The sequence below is a fragment of the Anser anser genome (assembly GCF_964211835.1).
Source record: "Anser anser genome assembly, chromosome: 34".
Taxonomy (NCBI): domain Eukaryota; kingdom Metazoa; phylum Chordata; class Aves; order Anseriformes; family Anatidae; genus Anser; species Anser anser.
In genome coordinates this window covers 761603-782704 of record NC_139755.1, presented here as the reverse complement: position 1 = coordinate 782704, position 21102 = coordinate 761603, and the positions used below count along the sequence as shown (strand labels likewise).

The 21102-nt window shown below is 51.4% G+C and overlaps 2 protein-coding genes and 2 long non-coding RNA genes across 5 annotated transcripts in view; 1 reads left to right on the top strand and 3 right to left on the bottom strand.

The window, feature by feature from the left end:
- Nucleotides 1-748: 748 nt before the first annotated feature.
- Nucleotides 749-11161, bottom strand: LOC310888395. Its single transcript, XR_014575900.1, has 3 exons — nt 11031-11161; nt 2587-2802; nt 749-964 (listed from the first exon to the last, which is right to left on the bottom strand). It is a non-coding gene; the product is annotated as an uncharacterized lncRNA (long non-coding RNA).
- On the top strand, nt 4279-16003 carry LOC310888393 (alpha-1B-glycoprotein-like). The gene is made up of 8 exons (XM_083815029.1): nt 4279-5185; nt 7143-7181; nt 7797-8096; nt 9924-10235; nt 10955-11275; nt 11866-12159; nt 14843-14944; nt 15761-16003. The coding sequence occupies exons 1-8, from the start codon at nt 5095-5097 to the stop codon at nt 15841-15843; spliced, it is 1542 nt and encodes a 513-aa protein (XP_083671155.1). The 5' UTR covers nt 4279-5094; the 3' UTR covers nt 15844-16003.
- LOC310888394 lies at nt 11312-15951 on the bottom strand. 2 transcript variants are annotated; one of them, XR_014575898.1, is made up of 5 exons: nt 15811-15951; nt 14811-14927; nt 11631-11754; nt 11474-11535; nt 11312-11349 (listed from the first exon to the last, which is right to left on the bottom strand). It is a non-coding gene; the product is annotated as an uncharacterized lncRNA (long non-coding RNA). The 2 variants fall into 2 exon arrangements; XR_014575899.1 differs by lacking the exon at nt 11312-11349 and having other exon boundaries at nt 11398-11535.
- Nucleotides 16004-18593: 2590 nt separating the features above from the next.
- The window catches only part of NDRG2 (NDRG family member 2), a 22249-nt gene continuing 19740 nt past the window's right edge, over nt 18594-21102 (bottom strand). Inside the window, exons 14-15 of the mRNA XM_083815023.1 lie at nt 20250-20301; nt 18594-18971 (exon numbers count right to left, since the gene is read on the bottom strand). Of these exons, the coding sequence (XP_083671149.1) occupies nt 18799-18971; nt 20250-20301 (225 nt within the window). The 3' untranslated portion in view covers nt 18594-18798. The remainder of the gene's footprint in view (nt 18972-20249; nt 20302-21102) is intronic.

The window sequence follows — 21102 nt, the reverse complement described above, 5'->3', positions numbered from 1 at the left end:
ACCCAAACCCAACCCCCGCTATTTACTGCGCCTGTTATTTATTAATTAGGAAATTAAATTATTGTCATCGTTTTTGGGGCTGTTTGGGGTATTTTCTCCGGTTTCCCCCCGACCCCATAATAAAGTGGGAAAAATCCCCAAAATTTTCCTCGGATGGGGTCTTCGGGGAAGAATTGTCTCATTTGTTGTCGTCTGACCCAAAAGTACCTTTTTTTAGCTTAAAAAGTGGGGGAGCAGGAGATGAGATCGGATCCCACAATTTTGGTAAAAAGACAAAACGGAGACTTGTGGGGTTTTGTTGGGTTTTATTGGGAAATGGCAAAATACCCCAAAATGAGAAATGTTGAAAAATAGCAAATATCGCAGAATGATTAAATACCCCAAAATGAGAAATATTTGAAAATAACAAATATCTGAAAATGATCAAATATCCCAAAAGGACAAATATTTTAAAATAACAAATATCTGAAAATGGCAACATATCCCAAAATTACAAATATTTAAAAATAACAAATATCTGAAAATGATAAAATACCCCAAAATGACAAATATTTAAAAATAACAAATATCTGAAAGTGATAAAATATCCCAAAATTACAAATATTTAAAAATAACAAATATCTGAAAATGATAAAATATCCCCAAATGACAAATATTTAAAAATAACAAATATCTGAAAGTGATAAAATATCCTAAAATGACAAATATTTAAAAATAACGAATATCTGAAAATGACCAAATATCCCAAAATTACAAATATTTGAAAATAACAAATATCTGAAAATGATAAAATATCTCAAAATGACAAATATTTAAGAATAACAAATATTTCAAATTGACAAACATCTCAAAACGATAAATATCTCAAAATACTTCCAAACGACAGGTATTTCCCCAAAAAAGGCTTCGTTTCTTCGTCCACCAGCCGTTGTGCTTACAGCCAGCACCGCCAAGATCCCAAAACCTAGAGAATTTTTAAAAAAAAGGCGTTAGTGTACTGAAATTTAGGAATTTTGCCCCTTTTCTACTGATTTTGGGGGGTCACAGGGGAATTTTGCCCTTTTTCTACTCATTTTTGGGGGCTGAAGGGGAAATTTGCCCTTTTTCTACTCATTTTTGGGGGCTGAAGGAGAAATTTGACTTTTTCTACTCATTTTTGGGGGCTGGAGGGGAATTTTGCCCTTTTTCTACTCATTTTTGGGGGTCAAAGTGGAATTTTGCCCTTTTTCTACTCATTTTTGGGGGTCAAAAGGGGAATTTTGCCCTTTTTCTACTCATTTTTGGGGGTCAAAAGTGGAATTTTGCCCTTTTTCTACTCATTTTTGGGGGCTGAAGGGGAAATTTGCCCTTTTTCTACTCATTTTTGGGGGTCAAAAGGGGAATTTTGCCCTTTTTCTACTCATTTTTGGGGGTCAAAGTGGAATTTTGCCCTTTTTCTACTGATTTTTGGGAGTCAAAGTGGAATTTTGCCCTTTTTCTACTCATTTTTGGGGGGGCTGAAGGGGAATTTTGCCCTTTTTCTACTGATTTTGGGGGTCAAAGAGGAATTTTGCCATTTTTCTACTCATTTTTGGGGGCTGAAGGGGAAATTTGCCCTTTTTCTACTCATTTTTGGGGGGTCAAAGTGGAATTTTGCCCTTTTTCTACTCATTTTTGGGGGCTGAAGGAGAAATTTGCCCTTTTTCTACTCATTTTTGGGGGGCTGAAGGGGAAATTTGCCCTTTTTCTACTCATTTTTGGGGGTCAAAGGGGAATTTTGCCCTTTTTCTACTGATTTTTGGGGGCTGAAGGGGAATTTTGCCCTTTTTCTACTCATTTTTGGGGGTCAAAGGGGAATTTTGCCCTTTTTCTACTCATTTTTGGGGGTCAAAGTGGAATTTTGCCCTTTTTCTACTCATTTTTGGGGGTCAAACTGGAATTTTGCCCTTTTTCTACTCATTTTTTGGGTTCAAAGTGGAATTTTGCCCTTTTTCTACTCATTTTTGGGGGGCTGAAGGGGAATTTTGCCCTTTTTCTACTCATTTTTGGGGGTTGACAAGTTGACCACGACCATGACCAGTTGGCCATGACCATGACCAGTTGACCATGACCAGTTGACCATGACCATGACCAGTTGACCATGGCCAGTTGACCATCGCCAGTTGACCATGACCATGACCAAGTTGACCATGACCAAGTTGACCATGGCCAGTTGACCATGGCCAGTTGACCATGACCATGACCAAGCTGACCATGACCAAGTTGACCATGACCAGTTGACCATGACCAGTTGACCATGACCATGACCAGTTGACCATGACCAAGTTGACCATGACCATGACCAGTTGACCACGACCATGACCAGTTGACCATGACCATGACCAGTTGACCATGACCAGTTGACCATGACCAGTTGATCATGATCAAGTTGACCATGACCAGTTGACCATGACCATGACCAGTTGACCACAACCAGATGAACATGACCATGACCACGGCACCTTCTCCCCACCCCTCCTCAAAGCCCCCCCGGAGGAGGAGACGTAGGGCCAGGACCTCTCGGGTCACGTTTTGGGGTGGTTTTCCTCTTTTCCAACACAAACCCACCAGGACATTCGCAAGGGACGAGCGCTTCCAAAACAAGTCCCCGGTGCCCTTCAGAAAGACGTTTTTGAGCCAAATTTGCCCAAATCCTTCAAAATTTCTGAAAACACAAGAGGGCCTCGTGCGTCGAACCTTACGTCCGCAAAAAATCAGTAAAAAAAAAGAAAATTTGGGGTTGGCGTAAGCGTCCTCAGGTCCCATCGGAGCCGGTTCCTCTTCCTGAAAGCAGATAAAAACAGAAACTTGCGTTAAATTCACGTTTCTGTTAAATTCGCGTTTCTGTTAAATTCGCATTTCTGTTATTTTCACTTTTCTGTTATTTTCACTTTTCTGCTACACATTTCTGTTAAATTCACATTTCTGATAAATTCACGTTTCTGATAAATTCACATTTCTGTTATTTTCACTTTTCTGTTATTTTCACATTTCTGTTATTTTCACATTTCTGATAAATTCACATTTCTGATAAATTCACATTTCTGTTGAATTCACGTTTCTGATAAATTAACATTTCTGATAAATTCACATTTCTGATAAATTCACATTTCTGATAAATTCACGTTTCTCTTAAATTCACGTTTCTGATAAATTCACATTTCTGATAAATTCACATTTCTGATAAATTCACATTTCTAATAAATTCACGTTTCTGATAAATTCACATTTGTGATAAATTCATATTTCTGATAAATTCGTGTTTCTAATAAACTCCCGTTTCCGACAAATTCACATTTCTGTTAAACTTATATTTGTGTTAAATTCATATTCATATTAAATAGATATTTGTCAAATGCATGTTTCTGTTAAATTCACGTTTGTGTTAAATTCACATTTGTGATAAATTCAGGTTTCTGTAAAATTCACATTTCTGGTAAATTCACGAATGTGCTAAATTCAGGTTTATGTTATATTCGCGTTTTTCTGTTAAATACGCGTTTGCGTTCAATTCACTTTTGTGTTAAATTCACCTTCCTGAGAAATTCACGTTTCTGAGAAATTTACGTTCTGGAGAAATTCATGTTTCTGGTAAATTCACAGCGAGAAATTCATTGTTTCTGACAAATTCACGTTTCTGAGAACTTCACGTTTCTGATAAATTCACATTTCTGGTAAATTCACATCTTTAAATACACATTTGTGTTAAATGTATGTGTTTTTTGTTAAAATCCCAATTGTGTTAATCACACTGTGCTAAATTCACATTTTTGTTAAATTCACATTTTTGTTAAATCCACATTTTTTGTTAAATCCACATCTTTGTTAAATCCACATTTTTGTTAAATTCACATTTTTTGTTAAATTCACATCTTTGTTAAATCCACATTTTTGTTAAATCCACATTTTTGTTAAATCCACATTTTTTGTTAAATCCACATTTTTGTTAAATTCACATCTTTGTTAAATCCACATTTTTTGTTAAATCCACGTTTTTGTTAAATCCACGTTTTTGTTAAATCCACATTTTTGTTAAATCCACGTTTTTTGTTAAATCCACGTTTTTGTTAAATCCACATTTTTTGTTAAATCCACATTTTTTGCTAAATCCACATTTTTCTTAAATCCACATTTTTCTTAAATCCACGTTTGCGTTAAATTCACACGTTAAATCCATGTTTTTGCGCGAAATTCACCATCCGGAACGTTTTCACCCTCCCATCCCACAACCGCCCCCGCTCCCTTTTCCAAAAACTGCCGTAAAATTCAAACAAATCGGCGAAATCCAGCGAAAAAAAGGTTAAAAAATTCATCACAGCCCCTATCTCGGCCCCGGGGGTCCTCCAGATTTTCCGATTTCGGCTCTTTGGGGTAATTGGTTAAATTTGGGCCTAAAATAATTAATTAATTACCCAAAAAAGAGCTTTTTTTTTTTTGCCCGATGAGTCAGGGCTCGGCCGAAAACGAGGAAGCCGAGGGAGGGCCAGCGAAGGGGAACTTCGGGGTCGCCGCTGAGGTTTCCTCGCAAATCGGGAAGCAAAACTGCCTCAATTTCCCCCAAACGCACGGGCAAAATCGCCGATTCAGGGATATTTCAGCTCCTCGCCGCCGCCGCGGGCCACGTTTCGTTTTTCTGGCCTACGAAAGTCACCAAAACCCTCTAAAAAGCCCCAAAAAAACGAGACGAACCCACTCCAGGGTCAACGCGACGACGCAACGCGTTGACTGGAGACCCTTCTTCGGGACGCGTCGCCCCGCAGAACCTCGGCGCCCCGAAACCGCCGCCCGTGCCCCGAACCGACCCCAAAAAGCCGGTTTTTCACCTCGTTTTCCCAACGGGGAAGAGCTTTTCCTGCCACAAAGCCGCCTCCCGCGGGCGGTTTTTTGGGGCCGAACCCGCCCGATTGCTCAACGCGCCGCCAGCGAGGCGTTCGGCCTCGACCGCGCGCCGAGGGAAGATGTCGCAATTTTTTTTGTTGGTTTTTTTTTTTTTTAATTTCTTTTTTTTTTTTTTTGATATTTCGGACTTTTTGGCCCTCGTTTTTGTTCCCCAGCAACTGGGGGTTGACGTGGCGGATGCGAAGGGGGAAGGAGACGTTCCCGTCCCGGCAGAGAGGGAAAGAGGAGGACGCCGCCATGGGGCTCCTTCAGCTCATCCCCCTGCTCGGTGAGCCTTCCTCCTCCTCCTCCTCCTCCTCCTCCTTTTCCCATCCAACGTTCCTCCCTTTTTCCCCATTCCTCCGGTTTTTCACTCATTTCCAAGCCCGTTCAGCCAACGCCTCCCCTTTTCCAGCTTTCTTCACCGAGTTCGCCACCGCTCCTTTGCCTCTTCCCCTTTCTCGTCCCCTTTTTTCCCCATTTCTTTGCATTTTTCCCCATTTCTTTCCATTTTTTCCCATCTCTTTCCATTTTTTCCCCATTTCTTTCCATTTTTCCCCCATCTCTTTCCATTTTTCCCCCATCTCTTTCCATTTTTCCCCATTTCTTTGCATTTTTCCCCATTTCTTTGCATTTTTTCCCCATTTCTTTCCATTTTTCCCCATTTCTTTCCATTTTTCCCCATTTCTTTCCATTTTTCCCCATTTCTTTCCATTTTTTCCCCATTTCTTTGCATTTTTCCCCATTTCTTTGCATTTTTCCCCATTTCTTTGCATTTTTCCCCATTTCTTTGCATTTTTCCCCATTTCTTTGCATTTTTCCCCATTTCTTTGCATTTTTTCCACATTTCTTTGCATTTTTCCCCATTTCTTTGCATTTTTTCCCAATCTCTCCATGTTTTTTCCCCAATTTCATGTTTTTTCCCCCTCTACGTGGTTTTTCCCCTTTTTTCCCAAATTTACGTGTTTTTTCCCTACCTCTTCATCTTTTTCCCCACTTCTACTTCCTTTTTCCCCACCTCTACAACTTTTTCCCCCATTTCTTCGTTTTTTCCACGTTTTTTTAATGTTTTTCCCCACCTCTACCTGTTTTTCCCCCATTTCTTTGATTTTTCCAGACCTCTGTCTTTTTCCCAGTTCTATGTTTTTTTCCCCAGCTCTCCGTTTGTTTTTTCCCCATTTCTTTGTTTTTTCCCCACCTCTACCTGCTTTTTCCCCATTTCTTTATGTTTTTCCCCCCCTCCATGTTTTTCCCCCATTTCTTTGGTTTTGCCCCACCTCTATGTTTTTTTCCCCATTTCTTTATGCTTTTTCCTCACCTCTACGTGTTTTTTCCCCATTTATTTTTTTCCCAATCTCATCACATTTTTTCCCCTTTTCTTCATATTTTTCCCGATCTCGTCACATTTTTTCCCCATTTCTTCATATTTTTCCTGATCTCGTCACATTTTTCCCCATTTCTTTACATTTTTCCCAATCTCGTCACATTTTTCCCCATTTCTTTACATTTTTCCCAATCTCATCGCATTTTTTCCCCATTTCTTCATATTTTTCCCAATCTCTTCACATTTTTTCCCATTCTTTTATATTTTTCCCAATCTCACCACATTTTTTCCCCATTTCTTTACGTTTTTCCCAATCTCATCAATTTTTTCCCCATTTCTTTATGTTTTTCCCAATCTCACATTTTTCCCCATTTCTTCATATTTTTCCCCACCTCGTCACATTTTTCCCCATCTCCTCACTCTCTCTCCAACCTCATTACTTTTTCCCCCATCCCTTCGCGTTTTTCCCCATTTCTTCCCTTTTTCCCCCATTCCCCCTCTCCCCTCCATTACGCATCAGGGCGGTGACTTCTTTTTTCTTTCGTTTCTCTTCGCTTTTAGCATTGCCCAACCACCGTCTCTTTTTTCTTCTCGTTTTTGAGGTTTTCCTTTTCTTTTCCCTTTTTTCTGAGGTTTTCCTTTTTTTTCCCCTTTTTTCTGAGGTTTTCCTTTTTTTTCCCCTTTTCCTTTTTTCCCCTTTTCCTTTTTTTCCCCCTTTTCCCTTTTTCTTTTCTCCTTTTCCTATTTTCCCTTCCCTCCCACTCCCTTTTTCCTTTCTCCCTCAATCCTTTTTCCTCTCTTCCTTCCATCCTCATCAATAAATCACCATTTCCCCGCATTTTTTCCCATTTCTCCCCCTTTTTCACATCTTTTTGGCACCCCCCCCTCCGCCCCACTGACTTCTCTCCCTTCTCTCTTCCAGCCTCCCTCCCGATAATCCTCCTGCAGGGATCGCCAACAGGTAACAATTTTGGGGACGGGCGACCCGTTTGGACCCAAACTTGCCAATTTTTGCCCCAAAACCCCCGCGTGTCTCGGCGCTAAAGCCACTGAGGTCCCCCCTCGAGCCAACGGAGCTCATGGGGGACAAGACCCCGGGGCAAAAAGGCTTGGTGGGACCCCAAAAAACGCTCCAGGCTACAAAATCTCCTTTTACCAAAATACCGTTTTTTTGGAGGTTTTTCTCCTCGATTTTTCCTCCCTGGGGACCGGGGTTGGCTTCGTGGCCCAATCAGGGCAGACCCGATGGCTCTTATAGGACAAAAAAAAATCAACATTTTTTTGGGGGGAAAAACCCCTTCTGATGAGCGACGTGGGGGTTTAGGAGGGATCGGGGAAGAACAAACTCCTTCCTCTTCCTCACCCCAGCACCAAAACCGCGAAAATTGTGGCCAAAAAGCCCAAAATTCGGCTCCGAGACACCTGCGTTGTGGCCAAAAACCCCAAATTCGGCTCCGAGACGCCCCCATCGAGGCCGATAAAAACAAATTTGGCTTGGAGACACGCTCCGGGTCCCGCCTGCCGCAGGCAGAACCCCGTTCTCACCCATTTTCTCCCCCAAAAAAACCTTCCTCAGACCTTCCTCCTCCTCCTCCCGACATCGCGGTGACGCCGGAGAAGAGGGAATATCTCATCGGGGACACGGTCTCCATCCGGTGCTCGGCCCCCCGGTCCCGGGACAAGGTGCGGGGCTTCCAGTTCTCCAGGACGGGCGGCTGGCTGGACGTGCGGACGGCGTGGAGGACCTACACCTACACCTTCAACGTCACCGGCCCCAAGGACGGCGGCTCCCACACCTGCACCTACACCGTCGGCGACCGGTACCGCCAAGCCAGGCGCTCGCGGGAGAGCAGAGCCGTCGACATCAACGTGAGAGGTGGGTGGCTTAAAAGCGGAGGTTTCCTCCTCAAATTTAACCCTGGGATGCTCAAAACCCAAATTTTCCATCTTCAACTCCACGTTGAGGTCCATCAAGATGTTCCTTCTAACCTTAAATGGGCAGTTTCCTCCTCAAATTTAGTTCTGGGATGCTCGAAACCCAAATTTTCCATCTTCAGTTCCATGTTGGGGTCCATCAAGATGTTCCTCCTAACCTTAAAAGGGCATTTTCCCCCTCAAATTTGGTTCTGGGATGTTGAAAACCCAAAATTTCCATCTTCAGTTCCATGCCGGGGTCCATCAAGATGTTCCTCCTAACTTTAAATGGGCATTTTCCCCCTCAAATTTAACTCTGGGATGTTGAAAACCCAAATTTGCCATCTTCAGTTCCATGTTGATGTCCATAAAGATGTTCCTCCTAACCTTAAATGGGCATTTTGCTCCTCAAATTTAACTCTGGGATGTTGAAAACCCAAATTTTCCATCTTCAATTCCATGTTGGGGTCCATAAATATGTTCCTCCTAACCTTAAATGGGCATTTTTCTCCTCAAATTTAGTTCTGGGATGTTGAAAACCCAAATTTTCCATCTTCAATTCCACGTTGAGGTCCATAAATATGTTCCTCATGAACTCAAATGGGCATTTTCCTCCTCATATTTAAGTGTGAGATGTTGAAAACCCAAATTTTCCATCTTCAGTTCCATGTTGGGGTCCATCAAGATGTTCCTCCTAAACTTAAATGGGCATTTTCCCCCTCAAATTTAACGCTGGGATGTTAAAAACCCAAATTTTCCATGCTCAATTCCACATTGAGGTCCATCAAGACGATTCTCCTAACCTTAAATTGGCATTTTCCTCCTCAAATTTAATTCTGGGATGCTCGAAACCCAAATTTTCCATCCTCAATTCCATGTAGATGTCCATAAAGGCATTTCTCCTAACCTTAAATGGGCATTTTCCTCCTCAAATTTAGTTCTGGGATGTTGAAAACCCAAATTTTCCATCTTCAGTTCCATGTTGAGGTCCATAAAGATGTTCCTTCTAACCTTAAATGGGCATTTTCCTCCTGAAATTTAACTCTGGGATGCGTGAAACCCAGATTTTCCATCCTCAGTTCCATGTTGGGGTCCATAAATACGTTCCTCCTAACCTTAAATGGGCATTTTCCTCCTCAAATTTAGTTCTGGGACGTCCCAAACCCAAATTTTCAATCTTCAATTCCCCGTTGAGGTCCATCAAGATGTTTCTCCTCACCTTAAATTGAGTTTTCCTCCTCAAATTTGATTCTGGGATGTTCAAAAGCCAAATTTCCCATCCTCAATTCCCCGTTGAGGTCCCTCAAGACGTTTCTCCTCACCTTAAATTGAGTTTTCCTCCTCAAATTTAATTCTGGGATGTTCCAAACCCAAATTTTCCATCCTCAATTCCATGCTGGGGTCCATCAAGATGTTCCTCCTCACCTTAAATTGGCATTTTCCTCCTCAAATTTAACTCTGGGATGTTCAAAAGCCAAATTTTCCGTCTTCAATTCCCCGTTGAGGTCCCTCAAGATGTTCCTCCTCACCTTAAATTGGCATTTTCCTCCTCAAATTTAATTCTGGGGTGTTGAAAACCCAAATTTTCCATCTTCAATTCTACGTTGAGGTCCATCAAGATGTTTCTCCTAAACTCAAATTGGCAATTTCCTCCTAAAAACTTAATTCTGACATGTCCCAAACCCCCATTTTCTGTCCCCAATCCCCCGTCGCGACCTAATAGGGTACGAACTCGGGGTCGGAGCCGTGTCCCGACGCCGCGTCCCCCCCTTTTCCCCCCCACCCCCAGACCCCCCGCCGCAGCCAACGCTGGTCCTCAACGCGTCGGCCGGGGTGGTGAGCGAAGGCTTCCCCCTCCTCTTCCTCTGCACGGCCCCGGCGAGCGCGGCGGAGGCGGCGCCGCCGCGGTTCCGCTTCTACAAGGACGGGGCCGAGGCCATCGGCGGGGCCGAGGTGGCCACGCAGGGCCACCAGGCTCGGCTCCGGGTGGCCGAGAGCGGCCGAAACCACACCGGGAACTTCACCTGCGGCTACGAGGAGCACATCGAGGGCCGCTGGATCCTCTCCTTCCTCAGCGAGGCCGTGGAGGTCTTCGTCAAAGGTAGAGCGACGTTTTGGGGTTGAACCCAGGCTTTTTGGGTGGTGGGGAGGAGCGCGAGGTCCGCTGGGGTCCGACGTTTTGGCCCAATCTTCCTCCCGCCGCCCTGATGCTCAAGTGACGTAACGTTTTGCCCAAAATCGATGGTTTTAAGACTTTTTTCCACCCTCGGTTCCATGTTGAGGGCCATCAAGATGTTCTGCCTAAACTCAAATTGGCAGTTTCCTCCTCAAATTTAATTCTGGGATGTCCCAAACCCAAATTCCCCATCCTCAATTCCATTTTGGGGTCCATCAAGACGTTTCTCCTAGCCTTAAATTAACATTTTCCTCCTCAAATTTAATTCTGGGATGTTCCAAACCCAAATTCCCCATCCTCACTTCCATTTTGGGGTCCATCAAGACGTTCCTCCTCACCTTAAATTAGCATTTTCCTCCTCAAATTTAATTCTGGGATGTTCCAAACCCATATTCCCCATCCTCGATTCCATTTTGGGGTCCATCAAGACATTTCTCCTCACCTTAAATTGGCTTTTTACTCCTCAAATTTACTCTGGGACGTCCCAAACCCAAATTCACCGCCTTCAATCCCCCGTTGACGCCCACCGAGACGTTTCCCCTGAACTCAAATTACCGTTTTCCTCCTCAAATTTAATCCTGACTTAATTCTGACTTAATTTTAAGTTTTTCCCCCCCCATTTTTCTTTTTTTCCCTCTTTTCAGAGCCCCCCTCGGCTCCCCGCCTGGGCGTGGAGCCCCCCTTCACGGTGCTGAGCGAGGGCTCCCCGCTGCGACTCACCTGCCTGGCCCCCGGGGCCGGCTCCAGGCTGCGCTTCCGCTTCTACAGGAACGGGGTCGAGATCCCGGAGGGCTCCCCCGGCCCCAAAAACCCCCCCGGGACCACCCCGGGGGGTTCCTCCGAGCTCCTCGTCCCGCAGACCCCGAGGGGCTTCGGCGGGACCTTCAGCTGCGGGTTCGAGGAGGACGTGGGCGGGACGTGGGTGCCGTCGCCCCGGAGCCAAGCGCTGGACATCACCGTCAAGGGTAGGTGGGTCCTCGGGGGGGGGACAGGAGGCCTCGGGGGGTGCTTGGAGGGACCTCGGTTCCCAAAAATCCACCTCAAAAAGTGGTTGGAGGGACCTCGGTTCCCAAAAATCCGCCTCAAAAAGCGGTTGAAGGAACCTCAATTCCCAAAAATCCACCTCAAAAAGCGGTTGGAGGGACCTCGGTTCCCAAATCCACCTCGAGGAGCGGTTGGAGGAACCACATTTCCCAAATCCGGCCCCAAATTTCAGCTCCGGTTTCTGAAATTGGAGGAAAAAACGGGTCAAAAACTGGTCGAAAACGCCCTCCCGTCTTCCCTCGTTAGCCGAGGGTAATTAAAAATGTTCGAACTCACCCTCGTCAGCTGGAAACTGTTAAAATCCCCCATCGGGGTCCTCTCCATGGGCCAACGCCACCTCTTGTAACGCTCCTCTTGGCCTCAAAAGCTCTTGGTCGACCCTCAGCCTCTCGATAATCACCTGAGGACGCGTTAACGAAGCCCAATTAGCGATAACGACCTCTTTGCGGCGCCTTTTTCCCCAAAAACCACGTTTTTTCTCCTACAAATTCGTCTTTTTTGGCCTCGCCAGACCTCCCGGGCCCGCCGGGCCTTCTGCTGGACCCGCCGTCGGGCGAAGTGAGGGCCGGGGACACCCTGGCGGTGACGTGCGCGGCCAACGGCACCGGCGGGGGTGAGCGGAGGTTTTACTTCTACAAGGACGGCGCCGAGCAGTTTTCGGAGGCGGGAGCCCGGGACCGGGCCCTCCTCAGCCTCCCCGTGGCCAAAAGCACGGCCGGGAGCTTCTCCTGCAGGTACGAGGAGAGGGTCGGCGACCGGTGGGTCCCGTCGCCGCTCAGCCGCGCCGCGGTGGTCACCGTCAGAGGTGAGGGTCCCTGCGTTCCGCGCCCCAAAAACGGGGCCGGGAGGGCGCGGTGAGTCGGGGGAGGAAGAGGGTGATGAGCTGGGGGAGGAAGAGTGCGTTGAGTTAGGGGAGGAAGAACGCGATGAGTTGGGGGAGGACCGTGTTGAGTGGAAGAGGAAGAGGGCGTTGAGTTGGGGAGGAAGAGAGAGTTGAGTTGGGGGAGGAAGATGATGTTGAGTTGGGGGAGGAAGAGCGCGTTGAGTTGGGGGATGATCGTGTTGAGTTGAGGGAGGAAGAGCGCGATGAGTTGGGGGAGGAAGATGATGTTGAGTTGTGGGAGGAAGATGGTGTTGAGTTGGGGAGGAAGAGCGCGATGAGTTGGGGAGGAAGATGATGTTGAGTTGTGGGAGGAAGAGCGCGTTGAGTTGGGGAGGAAGAGCGCGTTGAGTTGGGGAGGAAGATGATGTTGAGTTGAGGGAGGAAGAGCGCGTTGAGTTGGGGAGGAAGAGCGCGATGAGTTGGGGAGGAAGAGCGCGATGAGTTGGGGGAGGAAGATGATGTTGAGTTGAGGGAGGAAGAGCGCGTTGAGTTGGGGGATGATCATGTTTAGTGGAGGAGGAAGAGGGCATTGAGTTGGGGAGGAAGACTGTGTTGAGTTGGGGGAGGAAGAGCGCGATGAGCTGGGGGAGGATCGTGTTGAGTGGAAGAGGAAGAGGGCGTTGAGTTGGGGAGGAAAAGAGTTGAGTTGGGGGACGATCGCGTTGAGTGGAGGAGGAAGAGTGTGATGAGTTGGGGGAGGAAGAGCGCGATGAATTGGGGAGGAAGATGATGTTGAGTTGGGGAGGAAGAGCGCGATGAGTTGGGGAGGAAGAGCACGATGAGTTGGGGAGGAAGCGCGCGATGAGTTGGGGGAGGAAGCGCGCGATGAGTTGGGGGAGGAAGATGATGTTGAGTTGGGGAGGAAGATGATGTTGAGTTGGGGAGGAAGATGACGTTGAGTTGGGGGAGGAAGATGATGTTGAGTCGACGGAGGAAGAGTGCGACAAGTTGGGGAGGAAGATGACAAGTTGGGGGAGGAAGATGACGTTGAGTTGGGGAGGAAGAGCGCGATGAGTTGGGGAGGAAGATGAGTTGGGGGAGGAAGATCCCCCACCTTTCGGAGGGCGATCCTCGACCTCAGGGGGGGGGGGGAGGGAAATCGGTGAAAAAGGAGGGGAAATTGGAAAAGGAGGAGGAGAAATCATTGAAAGGGGTAGAAAATTGTTAAAAGGGGTGGGGAAATGGTTAAAAGAGGAGGAAAATGGTTAAAAAAGGAGGAAAATGGTTAAAAGAGGTGGGAAATGGTTAAAAGAGGAGGAAAATGGTTAAAAGAGGAGGAAAAATGGTTAAAAGGGGTGGGGAAATGGTTAAAAGGGGTGGGGAAATGGTTAAAAGGGGTGGGGAAATTAAGGAAAGAGGCAGAAAAATTGAAGGAGGAGGGGAAAGTGAAAAAGGAGGTGGAAAATTGTTAGAAGAGGTGGGGAAATGGTTAAAAAGGATGGGGAAATTAAGGAAAGAGGCGGAAAAAAGCGGAAAAAATTGAGGAGTTGGGGAAATTGATAAAGAAGGCAGAGAAAATGAAAAAGGAGATGAGGAAATTGAAAAAGGGGAGGAAGGAATTGAAAAAAGAGGAGGAGAAATTGAAAAAAGAGGTGGAAAAACTGAAAAAAGGTGGACAAATTGAAAAAAGAGGTGGAAAATTGAAACAGATGGAAAAAATCTTGAGGGAAATATGGAAATCACTGAAGGAGGTGGAGAAATTGCTGGAAAAGGTGGGAAAATTGTTGAAGAAGGTGGAAAAATTGAAGGAGGTGGGGAAACTGAGGAAGGAGACGGGAAAATTGGAAAAAGAGACAGGAAAATTGGAAAAGGAGACAGGAAAATTGGAAAAGGAGACAGGAAAATTGAAAAAAGGGATGGGAAATTTGAAAAAAGGGATGGGAAATTTGAAAAAGGGATGGGAAATTTGAAAAAGGGATGGGAAATTTGAAAAATGTGATGGGAAATTTGGAAAAAGCGATGGGAAATTTGGAAAAAGGGACGGGAAAACTGAAAAAAGGGATGGGAAATTTGAAAAAAGGGACGGGAAAACTGAAAAAAGGGATGGTAAAACTGAAAAAAGGGACGGAAAATTTGAAAAAAGGGACAAGAAATTTGAAAAAAGGGACAAGAAATTTGAAAAAAGGGATGAGAAAATTTGAAAAAAGGGACGGGAAATTGAAAACAGGGACGGGAAATTTGAAAAAAGGGACGGGAAATTTGAAAAAAGGGACGGGAAATTTGAAAAAAGGGACGGGAAAACTGGAAAAAGGGACGGGAAAACTGGAAAAAGGGACGGGAAATTTGAAAAAAGGGATGAGAAAATTTGAAAAAAGGGATGGGAAATTTGAAAAAAGGGACGCGAAATTGAAAACAGGGACGGGAAATTTGGAAAAAGGGATGGAAAAACTGGAAAAAGGGATGGGAAAATTGGAAAAAGGGATGGGAAAATTGGAAAAAGGGACGGGAAATTTGAAAAAAGGGACGGGAAATTTGAAAAAAGGGACGGGAAATTTGGAAAAAGGGACGGGAAATTTGAAAGAGGAGGGGGGAAACGCCCCAGAAATGGCCCCGATGCCCGTGAGGTTGCTGACCTTTGGGGTTTTTTTTGGGGTCTCTCGGACAGCCGCGGCCCTGCCCGTCCCGCTGGTGGCCGGCTGCGGTGCCGCCGCCGCCGCGCTGCTCCTGGGGCTGCTCCTGGCCGTCTGCTACTGCCAGAGGAGGAGAGGTGAGCGAAAATGGGTTAAAAACGGTAAAAATAACGTATAAAAGCACTTCGGGGGCACAGCGAGGAGATGGTGCGTCCTTAGATCGGGGAACCCCAAAATCCTGGTGTTTTCCCCCAAAATCCACGCAAGCGTGGGATGTTTGGGCTTCCCATGAGCCTTTTCGGTAAAAACAGCCCCTTTTTCACCAAAAAAGGGGGATTAAGGATAAAAAAAAACATAAAAAAAAACACTTTAGGGGCACAGCGAGAAGACGGCGTTGGGTTGAGGGCCTTGAGGGCGCATCCTTAGGTCGGGGAACCCCAAAATCCTGAATTTTCCCCCAAAAATCCAACCAAGCGTGGGAGGTTTGGGCTTCCCATGAGCCTTTTCGGTACAAATAGCCCCTTTTTCACCAAAAAAAAAGGATTAAAGATAAAAAAAACACTTTAGGGACACAGCAAGGAGACGGTGTTGGGTTGAGGGCCTTGAGGGCACGTCCTTAGATCGGGGAACCCCAAAATCCCGAAGTTTCCCCCCAAAAATCCAAGCAAGCGTGGGAGGTTTGGGCTTCCCATGAGCCTTTTTGGTAGAAACAACCCCTTTTTCACCAAAAAAATGGGATTAAGGACAAAAAAACCATATAAAAAACCACTTCAGGGGCACAGCGAGAAGACAGCGTTGGGTTGAGGGCCTTGAGGGCGCGCCCTTAGATCGAGGAACCCCAAAATCCCGGAGTTTTCCCCCAAAAGCCAATCAAGCGTGGGACATCTGAGCTTTTTGAGGTAGAAACGGCCCAAAAAAGGGGTCTGAGGAGAAACACGTTTCATTTTTGGCAGGGAGGGCCCACTGGAAAGGTCTCTACAACAAGGAGGACCCCAGCACTTACCCCATGACCGGCGTCGACAGGAGCGAGGCCTGACCTCGAGAGGAGCCCGGCGCGGGCGGGAGGCCCCCGACCCCTCCTCCGATAGGGTTCGGGGAGAGGAAAAAGCCCTCTTCTCTTCTTTTTTCCCCCAAAAATTTCACCCCGACGTCGGCTTCGGAGGGCGTCCCCTCAATAAACCACGCCCCGGACCCCAGCGGCCTCGGCGGCTCCTTCGCGAGCTCCGGGGTGGCCAAGATGGCCGACGCGAGCCCCGGGGTGGCCAAAATGGCCGACGCGAGCCCAAGGGGGGGGGATGGGTGGCCAAGATGGCCAACGGGGCACGGAGGCAACCGTTGGGTTGGGTTGAAGGGTCTCCATTGGTTGGGTTGGGTTGAGTTGGGTTGGGTTGAGTTGGGTTGGGTTGAGTTGGGTTGGGTTGAGTTGGGTTGGGTTGAAGGGTCTCCATTGGTTGGGTTGGGTTGAGTTGGGTTGGGTTGGGTTGGGTTGGGTTGAGTTGGGTTGGGTTGAGTTGGGTTGGGTTGAGTTGGGTTGGGTTGAGTTGGGTTGGGTTGAAGGGTCTCCATTGGTTGGGTTGGGTTGAGTTGGGTTGAGTTGGGTTGGGTTGAAGGGTCTCCAGTGGTTGGGTTGGGTTGAGTTGGGTTGGGTTGAGTTGGGTTGGGTTGAGTTGGGTTGGGTTGAGTTGGGTTGGGTTGAGTTGGGTTGGAAGAGGCGGCGCGGCCTCGGTTGCCCAAGGGGATGATTAGAAATCATTTTGGGGCGAAAAACGGTCGTTTTCGGTCTCCGTTGGCCAAGGGGGCGGTGGGAATTTGGGGGGGGGGAAGGGGAAGGTCGGAGGTGGCTGTTGGGCACCGGTATCGCGGGAGGTCGCGCCCCAAAATGGGCTCTTTTGCCCCAAAACGGCCTCCGGAACCCACAAAATGGCCTCCCATACCCCATAATACGGCCCGTGTCCCAAAAATGGCCTCCTTTGCCCCGAAATGGTCTCCCACGCCCCAAAATACGGCCTCTCGTGTCCCAAAAATGGCCTTCTTTGACCCAAAATGGCCTCCCGTGCCCCAAAGCAGCCTCTTTTGCCCAAAACTGGCCTCCCCCACCCCAAAGTTGCCTCCTGGACCCCCAAAACAGCCTCCTGTGCCCCAGAACGGCCTCCCACACCCCAAAATGGCCTCCTGGGCACCCTATGGGACCTCCTGCACCCCAAAACGGCCTCTTTTGCCCCAAAATGTCCTCCCGCACCCCAAAAATGGCCTTTTTTTCCCCCAAAATGGCCTCCTGGACCCCCCAAAATACCTTCCCACATCCCAAAACAGCCTCTTACACCCCAAAACCCTTTTCACAGTCCCAACTGACCCCCGTTCCTCCAATATGGCCTTTTTTTGCCCCAAAACGGCCTCCTGCACCCCCAAAATTGCCTAATTTGCCCCAAAACGGCCTCCTTTGCCCCAAAATGGCCTCTTTTGCCCCAAAACGGTCTCCCATGGCCCAAAATAACCTCCCAAACCCCCCAAAATCCTCCTTACACCCCCAAGTGGCCCCTGTACCCCAAAAATGGCCTCTTTTGCCCCAAAACGGCCTCCGGGACCCCCCAAAATGGCCTCTAATACCCCAAAATGGCCTCTTTTGCCCCAAAACGGCCTCCTGGACCCCTAAAATTACCTAATTTGCCCCAAAATGGCGTCCCGCACCCCAAACAGCCCGTTTGCCCCAAAATGCCCTCCTGGACCCCCAAACAGCCCCCCCCCCCGCACCCCCAAATCCCCTCTTTTCCCCCAAAACGCCGCCTTTTGCCCAAAACCGCCCGTTTTTCCCCCAAAACTCCGTCCACCCCCCCCCGCCACGGCCTCACCGAAGCACTGCGCATGCGCGGAAGGGGGAGGGGGAGCTGCTGCGCATGCGCGCGTTGCTATGGCGACGGGAGGGGCTGAGCGGCGGGGCTGCGCATGCGTGGGAGGGGACAGCGAGGGGAGGGGGAGCGTCGCTTAGCAACGGAGGGCGGTTAGGGAGGGGAGGGGGAGCGTTGCTTAGCAACAGGGGGGTTTCAGGGAGGGGAGGGGGAGCGTTGCCAAGCAACAGAGTGGGGTTAGAGAGGGGAGGGGGCGCGTTGCCTAGCAACGGAGTGAGGACAAGGAGGGGAGGGGGAGCGTTGCGTAGCAACAAAGCGATTTCAGGGAGGGGCGGGGGAGCGTCGCCTAGCAACGGCGCATGCGCAGAGCGCGCCGGGAACGGAGCCAGACGGGGGCCGGCAGCGCGGCGGGGCGTTTATTGAAGGGGGAGGTCGGTGACGTCACTTCCGGTGGTTTATCGCGGGGGGGGGCGGGGCGGGCTCCACTTCCGGGGGCGTCGGCGGGGGGGGGGGGGCACCGTGGGGGGGGCTCATGGGGGTTTGGGGGGGTCCTGGGGGGGTTTTGGGGTCCCTGGGGGGGTCTTGGGGTAATTTGGGGGGGTCCTGGGGGGTCCCAGAGGGGATTTGGGGGGGTCCTGGGGGGGTCTCGGGGGGATTTGGGGGGATTTTGGGGTCCCTGGGGGGGTCCTGGGGGTCTCAGCGGGGTTTTGGGGGTCCTTGGGGGGGGGTTTTGGGGTCCCTGGGGGGGCCTTGGGGTAATTTGGGGGGGTCCCAGAGGGGATTTGGGGGGGGGTCCTGGGGGGGTCTTGGGGTAATTTGGGGGGGTCCTGGGGGGTCCCAGAAGGGATTTGGGGGGTCCTGGGGGCATTTGGGGAGGTTTTGGGGTCCTTGGGGGGGTCTGGGGTAATTTGGGGGGGTCCTGGGGGGGGATTTGGGGGGGGTTGGGGGGGCCCTGGGGGTCCCGGAGGGGTTTTGGGGGGGTCCCGGGGGGGTTCTGGGGTCCCTGGGGGGGTCCCGGGGGGCTTTTGGGGTCCCTTGGGGGGTCCCGGGGTAATTTGGGGGGGGGCCCTGGGGGTCTCGGAGGGGTTTTGGGGGGGTCCCGGGGGGGGGTTAGGGGGGTCCCGGGGGGGGGGATGGGGGGGCCGTCAGGGGGCTCCCCCCGCCCCCCCGGTGCTGCCCCGGGACAGGCTCCGCCCCCTGGCCCCGCCCCCGGCCTCCCCGGCCCCGCCCCCCCCGGCCCCGCCCCCCCCGGAGGAGGAGCTGCTGCACACCGAGGCCGTGCGGGAGCGCGACAGGCGCGTCATGGCCGACGCCGCCGCTGCCGGGAACGGGGGGGGGGGGCGGGGACACGTTAGGCCACGCCCCCTTCCACGCCACGCCCCCTAGGCCACGCCCACCGAGCCACGCCCCCCTCCGGCCACGCCCCTTCAAGCCACGCCCCCTCCTTTAAGCCCCCCCCCCCCCCAATCCCCTATGGATCTCCCCTATGGAGGAGGCTCCAGGCCACGCCCCCTTGCCCTAAGCCACGCCCCCAGCCCCAAGCCACGCCCCTCCGGCCACGCCCCTTTAAGCCACGCCCCCTCCTTTTAAGCCCCCCATGGCACTAAAGGGGGAGCCCCCAAGCCACGCCCCCTAACTTAAGCCACGCCCACACGCCCTTTAAGCCACGCCCCCTGGCCTAAGCCACGCCCACGTGTTAGGCCACGCCCCCTGTGCCACGCCCCTTAAGCACGCCCCCTTAACCCCCCTCCCCCCCAGCCGCCTTTGGTCCGGCTCTGCCCCCCAAGCCCCGCCCCCTCCACCAAGCCCCGCCCCCTCGTTAAGCCCCGCCCCTCCGCCAAGCCACGCCCCCTCCGTGTTAAGCCCCGCCCCCTTCCGTCAAGCCACGCCCCCCACAGAGCACACACCGGGGTTAATGCAGGGCACTGGGAGGCGCCAAGCCCCGCCCCTTTCATTCAGGCCACGCCCCCTCGTGGGAAGCCACGCCCCTTTAGGCCCACGCCCCCTTTAGGCCACGCCCCCTCCCTTAAGCCCCGCCCCCAGCGCTGTTAGTGCTGCGGGTGCCCGCCCCCTCCCTTTAAGCCCCGCCCCCTCCCTTTAAGCCCCGCCCCCTCCCTTTAAGCCCCGCCCCCTCCCTTTAAGCCCCGCCCCCTCCTTTAAACCCCGCCCCCCTCCACCCCCACCCCCTTAGCCCCGCCCCCTTTAGGCCCCGACCCCTCCCGGGTTAGCCGGTGATGTCACACGTGACCTCATGGGGGGGGGGGGGGGGAGGGGCGGTGACGTCACACGTGGCTCAGAGGGGGGAGGGGCGGGGACAGGAAGTGACGGGGACAGGAAGTGACGTGGGGACAGGAGTGACGGGGGACGGGGGGGGACAGGAAGTGACGTCACGCGGGCCGTCCCCGCCCTACCTGGGGCCGCGCCGCGCCTCCGCTCCGCCACGTGGGGGACTGGGGGGGGGGGGGGGGGGGGAGGGGGGCGGGGGAGGGGGGGAGGGGGCAAGGGGCGGGGCCTGTCAGCGCGGGGGGCGGGGCCAAGCCTGGCCACGCCCCCCACCCCCACCCCCCGATGACGTCACTTCCCCTCCCCCGCTCACCGTAGCCCATCCCCTGCACGAAGTACTTGAAGGCCTCGGTCAGCTTGGCCGGCTGCGGGGCGGGGTCAAAGGTCACGACCCCGTGACCCCGCCCCCCGGCGACCTTTGACACACACACACCCCCCGGTGACCTTTGACCCCACGCTGGCCCCGCCCCACCGCGGCCCCGCCCCCTTTTCCCCCTCCCTCCCTTTCCTGTCACCCTTTGGCCCCTCCCCTCGACCCCTCCGTGACCCCCGACCCCACCCCGTGACCCCTCCGTGACCCCCGACCCCGCCCCGTGACCTTTGACCCCACCGTGACCTTTGATCCCCAAGCCCCTCCCCCCTCCATAACCCCTTCTCTTGCCCTTTGGCCCCTCCCCTTGACCCCTCCATGACCCCCCGATCCCACCCCATGACCCCACTGTGACCCCTGACCCCACCATGACCTCTGACCCCCAAGCCCCACCCCCTTTCCCCCCGCCCCCTTTCCTGTCACCCTTTGGCCCCTCCCCTTGACCCCACCCCGTGACCCCTGACCCTGCCCTGTGACCTCTGACCCCACCATGACCTTTGACCCCCAAGCCCCGCCCCCTTTCTCCCCCCCTCCCTACCCCCTCCTGTTGCCCTTTGGCCCCTCCCCCTGACCCCTCCATGACCCCCCGACCCCACCCCGTGACCCCTCTGTGACCCCTGACCCTGCCCCTTGACCCCCTGTGACCCCTGACCCCACTGTGACCTCTGACCCCCCAAGCCCCTCCCCCCTTCCCTTCTGCCCTTTGGCCCCTCCCCTTGACCCTCCGTGACCCCTGACCCCTCCGTGACCCCTGCCCCCCCCCCCCCCCCTCACCTGGCTGAGCTGCGGCTGCCCC

Excerpts from the sequence above, each read along its gene's own strand:
- LOC310888393 (XM_083815029.1), top strand. The coding sequence starts at position 5,095 with ATGCGAAGGGGGAAGGAGACGTTCCCGTCCCGGCAGAGAGGGAAAGAG. Across the intron at positions 8,097-9,923 it reads CGTCGACATCAACGTGAGAG|ACCCCCCGCCGCAGCCAACG; the intron begins GTGGGTGGCTTA and ends CCCCACCCCCAG. Across the intron at positions 11,276-11,865 it reads GCTGGACATCACCGTCAAGG|ACCTCCCGGGCCCGCCGGGC; the intron begins GTAGGTGGGTCC and ends TGGCCTCGCCAG.